At 50.7% G+C, this 7,922-nt stretch overlaps 1 protein-coding gene across 1 annotated transcript; it reads right to left on the reverse strand.

Moving 5' to 3' along the window:
• Positions 1–850: 850 nt before the first annotated feature.
• Positions 851–6,829, reverse strand: ALDH1B1 (aldehyde dehydrogenase 1 family member B1). The gene is given in 4 exon segments (XM_054519684.2): positions 851–3,024; positions 3,026–3,098; positions 3,101–3,752; positions 6,692–6,829. Coding segments are annotated over 3 exon segments (1,536 nt in total). The 5' UTR covers positions 3,744–3,752; positions 6,692–6,829; the 3' UTR covers positions 851–2,204.
• Between the last annotated feature and the right edge of the window lie 1,093 nt (positions 6,830–7,922).

A 7,922-nucleotide genomic window follows, 5' to 3' on the forward strand; every position in this document is an offset into this window, starting at 1 on the left:
CTCTGAACCCTCAAGCAGCAGTTTCCAGCCAAACCCAAGTTATGATAATAAACAAAATCATCATGTTGCCTAGGTAAGACAACAGGATGTTTAAGAGTTGACTGGGGCCAGGCATGGTGGCTCACGCCTGTAATTCCAGCACTTTGGGAGGCCGTGGCAGGAGGGTTGCTTGAGACCAGGAGTTTGAGACCAGCCTGGGAAATATGGTGAAATCTCATCTCTACAAAAAATACCAAAAAAAAAAAAATTAGCCAGGCATGGTGGTGAGAGCCTGTAGTCCCAGCTACTTGGGAGGCTCAGGTGGGAGGATTGCTTGAGCCTGGGAAGCAGAGATGACTGGGTTGTGCATTTACAGGAATGGGGGGACTTGAATGTAAGGTTTCTTGTAAGCAGCATGGTCTAGAAAAATGGACCGAGAGAGGGAGGCTCAGCATTCTGCTCCTGTATTGTGGCCTGGCTGGCTTGGATTTGCCTTCACTCCCATCAGTTGGGGAATGAATGTAGCAAGACTAACAATAAACATTATGAACTCTGAGGTTTGAAACTCTGTAAATCCCCAGCATGTCAAGGTGGCCCCCATGCTAGGCTTGGCTTGAAGGGTGGTATGGTTTGGAAGGGCTGGGGGGCTATGGAAACGAGTCCAACAAGATGGGCCCACTCTGAGCAGGAACCAGAGTTTTTCTCTATGGGTCTTACAGTTGCACTTTGTCACCCATTCAAGAGAAAACAAAAACAGAAACATTGGGGAGGGAAATTTTGCACCTGACTGGGGGTTGACTAGACCACCTGGGTCCCTTCCAGCCCCCACACTCTATAAAATGTTCAGCAGCAGGACAATATGGAGACCAAATGGATTTGCTCACAGAATGTATACGTTTATTTTTTAACGGAGTTAATTCATGGCTGGCTGTTGTGGCTCACACCTGTAATCCCAGCACTTTGGGAGGCCGAGGCGGGTGGATCACCTGAGGTCAGGAGTTCAAGATCAGCCGGTCAAAGTGGTGAAACCTCATCTCTACCAAAAATACAAAAATTAGCCAGGTGTGATGGCATGCACCTATAATCCCAGCTACTTAGGAGGCTGAGACAGGAGAATCGCTTGAATCTGGGAGGCGGAGGTTGCAGTGAGATGAGATCACACCACTGCACTCCAGCCTGGGTGACAGAGTGAGACTCTGTGTCAAAAAAAAAAAAAAAGAAAAAAGAAATTAATTCATATACCGTAATTAAACAATCCCATAGTTTTTAGTATTTTTACCAAATCGTGCAACCATTACTATCGTTCAATTCCAGAACATTTTCAAAACCTCCCAAAAACAAATCCCATGCCCACTAACAGTTACTCCTCTATCCCCTGGCAACCACTAATCTATGTTCCGTCTCCATGGATTTGCCTAGTATGTATATTTCATATAAATGGAATCATACAGTCTGTAGCCTTGTACATCTCTCTGGCTTGTTTCACTGAGAAGGATGTTTTCAGGGTTCACTGATGTCGCAGCATGTGTCAGTACTTCATTCCTTTTTATGGCTGAGTAGTCCAAGGAATATTCCATGGAAACATTTTATTAATCCACTCATCAGTTGACGGACATTTGGGATGTTTGGGCTTACTTTACAGGTGTAATCATGTAAGCATATTCTTTGCCTACTCCTTCCCACAAATTAAGGAAAATCAGTAGCAAAATGAAGGGCAAGCAACTAAAACAGCCAGCAACTGACACACAGACAAGGAAAAGCACCTCTGGTTTTTAGGTTAAGCCAGTGAAGAGTGGGGCCGAGATTTGGTGTCCACCTAGTTCAAAACCCCGAACACTTTCCAAGCCTATGTTCTGAGTTGAGTCGATCCACTAAACCATCAAGTGCACCCATGGGAAAGTCCTTGGATCAGCAGGAAGAGCTACAAATTACAGATCATTGGTTTTTAATCTGTCTTCCAGAGACTCCTAAGATTTCATGGAAGCAACTCATGGGCCACCAAGCGGGCTGTGGTTGGGGGTTAGATAGGTAGAACTCTGAGCCTGGTCCCCATCCCTGATTTAAATAGAACAGCCTCGATTGAATTGCTTTATTTGTGGGGTTTCTTCTAAGAGTTAATTTGGAACAAATAAAGGGTGTTCTTGGCTTTAAAAGAGTTTGGCAAGCATTGGTCAAAGTGGTTGTGGAATTGCTGGACTGTGACTGGGCCTCCCTGACAGCTGCTCTTACGAGTTCTTCTGAGGAACCTTGATGGTGACCGTCTTCACCTCTGTGTAGGCCTTAAGCCCATCCTCACCCAGCTCCCTCCCATTTCCAGATTCCTTAAACCCTCCAAATGGCGTGTGGCAGGTGATGATATTGTAGGTGTTTACCCACACGGTCCCGGCCTGGAGTGCCTGGGTGAAGTACATGGCCTTGTCCAGATCCCGGGTGAACACAGCCGCAGCCAGGCCATACCTGGTGTTGTTGGCCCTCTCAATCACCTCCTCCATCTTCTTGAACTTGAACAGGGGCTGCACAGGCCCAAAGATCTCCTCTTTGGCAATTCTCATGTCATCCTGCACGCCACCAAAGACAGTAGGCTTGATGAAGAAACCACGCTCCCCGAAACGCTCTCCGCCACAGAGGAGTTTTGCGCCCTCCTTCTGGCCAAGCTGGATGTAGCCTAGGACTCATTCAAACTGCTCCTTGTCCACCTGAGGCCCCTGCTGGGTGTCCAGCTCAAAGGGGTTCCCCACTTTCCTCTGCTTTGCTTTCTCCACGGTTCTCTCGAGAAACTCATTGTAGATGGATTCTTCCACGAAGGTCCGGGAGCCAGCACAGCAGCACTGGCCCATGTTGAAGAACAGGGCTTCGTGGCACTGCTCCACGGCATGCTCCATGTCAGCATCGGCCAGCACGATGCTGGGGCTCTTACCACCCAGCTCCAGGGTGACTCTCTTGAGGTTGGAATCACCAGCTGCTTTCTGGATCAGGTGGCCCACCTCGGTGGAACCGGTGAAGGCAACTTTGTCAACATCCATGTGCTGTGCAATGGCCGCACCTGCCCGTAATGATGTTCACCACCCCAGGGGGAAAGCCCGCCTCCTTGATGAGGGAGGCCAAATACAGGGCAGAGAGGGGGTCTGCTCTGCCACCTTCATAACCACAGTGTTGCCTGTGGCGAGTGCCGGGGCAAGTTTCCAACCCTGCATGACCAAGGGGAAGTTCCACGGGATGATCTGGCCACAGACACCAACGGGCTCATGCCGGGTGAAGCAGAAATGCTGGCCATCCATGGGGATGGTCTTGCCATGCCACTTGTCAGCCCAGCCAGCAAAGTACCGATACACCTTGATGACCTCATCCAAGTCCAAGGCGTAAGACTCTTGGAAAGGCTTCCCATTGTCCAAGGTCTCCAGTGAGGCCAAGTAGACTCGATCCCGCTCCACTAGGTCTGCCAGGCAGTTCAGCAGCCGGCCCCGCTCAGAGGCATCCATCCGGCGCCATGGGGACCCCAGGCGGAAGGCTTCCCGGGCTGCTTTCACAGCCCGATCCACATCAGCCTGGTCACCTTCAGCCACGTGCCCGATGACCTCCCCGGTGGTAGGGTTGACCGTCGGGAAGGTCTTCTTGCTGACTGCATCTTGCCATTCGTTGTTGATGAACAGCTGGTTGTAGGGGATGTCTGGGTTCAGAATGGGGCTTGGGAGCGCTGCTGCCGAGGAGTAGCGGGCGGTCCTGCCCTGGAGGCTAAGCAGCCGGGGTGCCAGGAAGCGCAGCATGCTGACACTCTGGAGAGGAACAAAAGAAACCAGGGTGAACAGGCGGGAGAAGGCAGGTGGCGGTACCCAAGGGCCCACCAGCTCAAACATTCCAAGATTCCAGCATAAAGGACTGTCATCTCTAAAAACACAGACTGTAAGAGCTGTGAGGGCCCTGATGAACTCTCTGGGCCAACTCCATCACGTCCCGCCTATCCTCAGCTCACTCCCTCACCTCTGCTGGGTCTCAAAAGCCACTGTCTCAGCAAGGCCTTCCCTGACCACCCTTTATAAAATTGCAACCCTTCCCACCCCAACACTCTCTATCCCCCCTACCCTGCTTTACTCCTTCTCTATCTCACATCCCAAATACTATCTTTACAGGCTTATATGTTTGTCTGTCTCCCCCCAATAAAATGCAAGCTCCATGAGCACAGGAACTTATTTTTCTGTTCCATTCATTGCTATGCGCCCGAGCCTAGAGGTATGCCTGCTACAGAGCAGCGGCTCAACACATAGTACTGAATGATACACTGAGAAAACACTGAAATTGCCACAAAGGCTGTCTAAGAATTGACTTAAGACTTGAGTAGAAATCAAAGGGACTTGGAGACGGTTGTTCTCTGAGAGGGACTTGCTTCATTTCACCTCTGTGCCTCACTTCCCCCATATGTGAAATGCGTCATGGGGTTACGTTGAATGATGTCTTGCGTATAAAAACCCGGGCAAGCTCCACTCAGGACATCAGAACTGACCGTGCCTCAGAAATTGACCTAGCCCAGCATCCCCCAACCACAGGTCTCAGCATCCCTTTTCAGCTTTCCCAGAGGGGCAGCAAGTCAGGAGGTAGCTGAGAAGAAAAGCTACAACTCTGAAAAGTGTAGACTTCGTTAAAACAACTACTGTTATAAAACGTAAACAGCATATAATACATATTAAATGAAAATTAAACAGAGTGTAATGTTCCCAGATTAGTTGAAGCAGTTATTCTTCAGTCAGAATTTGAATCTCTCTGCCTTTGATATCTCGTGAGTCTTGCTCCGCCCAGCAGTAAAATGGAATTGCACCTGCCTGTCCCTTCACCCCCAGCCTCTCACCCTCCACCCCTGGGCAGGGAGAGGAACAAAAAACTCAATCAGGAAAGCAAGGCTCCATGTAGGTCCCCAGCCCCATAAAAATCAATGTGATGGGCGTGGTGGCTTAAGCTGGTAACGCTTTGGTAGGCCAAAGTGGAAGGATTGCTTGAGGCCAGGAGTTTGAGACCAGCCTGAGCACATAGCAAGAACCGTGTCTCTACAAAAAAATACAAATAAATTTGCCAAGCATAGTGGTGCATGCCTGTAGTTCTAGCTGCTTGGGAGGCTGAGGTGGGGGGGGAAATCACTTGAGCCCAGGAGGTTGAGGCTGCAGTGAGCCATGATTGTGCCACTGCACTCCAGCCTGGGTAACAGAGCAAGACTGTATCTAAAAATAATAATAATAATAATCAATGCTGACCAAGAAAGTTTCCCTTCCCCTTGCGGGTGTTAGGAATAACGCTGAAAATCCTAAGGAAATTGAACACTCGAACACAGGATTCTTAGCAAAGCAATTTTACTTCTGCGCAGAGGGATGCCTCCTTGGCCAGTTGCCATGAGAACACACCTGAACAAAGGGGCATGACAGCCTTTATTCCTGATGCAAGTCTGGCCCCTGAACCCTTTCCCCATTGGCTGGGGTCGGGTTGTACAATCTAAACTAATCCTGGTTGGCTAAACATTTGATTTATTTTAGACAGAGTGGGCACGTAAAAGAAAGTGGAGAGAAAGGGGAAGGGGTGTCTGTAATGAGCTAGAAAGTTAGTCTTCTTTCCAAATAAGCAAAGGAATGTGAGCTGGTACTGATAACGCTTGGTACTGTGGCGTGCCTGGGCATCCAACAAAGGCAAAAAGGAAAAAAATGAAAAAAAAGGGGGGGGGGGTTACCAAGAATTAAAGAATAAAAGATTGATCAGATTATTTGAAGAGAAACCTCATCATACCCCACAGGGGTAAGCTGAGTCAGCAGATCTGCCAGGGGTGCCCAGGGTTCCATTTAGCTCAGGACTTTGTCATATGCTGGGACAGAGCCCCCTTGCCACCAACAGGCCTGGCCCTGAGGGTGAGGAGACCAAAAGGAGGTAGGGGAAAGGGGAGTCACCAATCCATGGGGTAAGGATTGGAGGGGTGAAGCAGTCAGGAGAGGTGGTCATAGGCCAAGGCTGGCAAACCTTTGCAGCCACACCAAGGCCGTTCCTACTCTTGGGGCCTATATGGGGTTCTTGCTGGGGCCTCCACTTGCTGATAGGAAGATCACAGCTCACGGAGCATCATGCTTTACAGTTTGCAGGCCGTCTTCTCACGGGAAATTTCCCAAGCCTCTCTGCAGTCTCCGGGCGGTCAGGGTTGATGATGACCCCCATTCCGGAAGAAGGCTGGGCATCAGAGAGGTTCAGGGACTCACCGAGGACACACAGCAAGAAAGTATAGGAGCCTCACCCCAGATTTCCACAAACCTAGCTTTGCATAGCCTCCTAAATATGAGCAATTTTTTACAATTCACCCACAGCGGGAAGGACCGGACCTTCTCTATCCGCGGGAACTGCAGCGGCGCCCACCTCACCGCTTCTGCGGGGGAAAGGGCGCAACCTTTGGGCTTGCCCAAGCCTCTGGAGTATGGTCAGGGGCCCTCTGTTGAAGTGGGCCGAATGAGCAGGAGTGTTGAGGTCGAGCTAACATGGTAAGGTCTGGGGGCGTCTGTGTCCTCGGGGCTCCTGTAGCGTCACCCAGAGGCGGGGGATGGGATTAGGGGACGTGGAGAGAGTCCCACAGTGCAACGGCAGAAAGGCCAGCCCCCAGATGCGGACGCCGCGGCCCAGAGAGGAAAGCCCCCACGCGGCGCCGGGAGCTGCGGCTTCCCAGGGGAGCCGAGGGGAGACCAGCGTTAGTTACCTGCAGCAGGCTCGGGCTCCGGTTCAGGATCAAGCTCCGGTTCTGGTTCCGGCCCTCCCAGCTCTGTCCAGCTGGCCGCCCAGGGCTGGCCGCAGGTCCCGCCTCCGCGCAGCCCGGGGCTCAGCGGCCAATGAGGCTCCGCCTGCGCCTGGGGCGCTGCCTACGTCCTGTCGCCGGCCAAGGCCGCTCCTCCCTCGCCCAGCCCGGTCTTTCCCGGTCCCCTCTACCCCCGGCAGCCCGCACCGCTTCAGCGCTCCCTCCCTCGCGTCTCCGCAAGCCCAGTGTCCACGTTGCTCAGATCTAGGGTCCTAAGGCACTGGTTTGGGAGCGGAAACAGAGATACCCAGAGAAGGGCAGGGGCTTCCCCAGGTCACGCAGCAAAGTTTTCGGAGACCGAACCCCAACTACACTTTGCATTTCTCCCCGCTGCAAGACGCTGCTTAATCGACTGCCATCCTTGAGACTCCCCTTAACCCCTTCTCTGCCTCGCCTCTCCCTCACTTTTTTTGTCCAGGATTCCCTAATTTCTGTCCTCCACTTTCACTGCTCCCTTCTTCAGTTCCTTCAAGAAGATTTTATATTTGGGCATTTTTCAAAGTACATTTTTGTCCTAAGGACAAAAAGAATGTATGCACAGTGTAGAAAGCTTGGAAAACACAGGAAAGGATGAAAAAAGAAGAAAAATATCACCTGTAATCTCTTCACCTACGGTAGCCATTATTACGGTGTTCGTCCTGCTAGTATTGTTTCCTCTGCATCTTTCAAAAATTATTTTAATAAAAATAAAATCATATAGTAACCTCTGTTGTGTTGCTTTAAAAAAATTTAAAAACTTAGCGCTGTATTTTGAAGTTTTCGCCTATCACTAATTACAGATGACATCATCCTCTCCAATGTGGCATAGAATTCTGTTGTAGGGGTAAACTGTTGGACATTTAATTGTCTCCATTTTGTTGCTATAAAGGTTGCCAAGATGGACCACTGAACACGCATCTCACTCACTCCACCCTCACTGCACCTTCCTTCTGGCTAGGGAGGTCCAAAAGCTAACCGTCATGTTTCCCAGCCTCATTTGCAGTTAGAGTTCTGGATGTGGACTAGGCGCTGCCGATTAGTAGTACTCTGCCGGATGTGGAAGGCGGGCACGCGTTGGAGGGTATTGCCCTGCCCCTGTAGGGTGGCACTAGCAGGATAGCAGAAATGGGAGCTGTTCTGCGGCAGCATTCCTTGT

Source organism: Pongo abelii, chromosome 13, assembly GCF_028885655.2.
Source record: "Pongo abelii isolate AG06213 chromosome 13, NHGRI_mPonAbe1-v2.0_pri, whole genome shotgun sequence".
NCBI lineage: Eukaryota > Metazoa > Chordata > Mammalia > Primates > Hominidae > Pongo > Pongo abelii.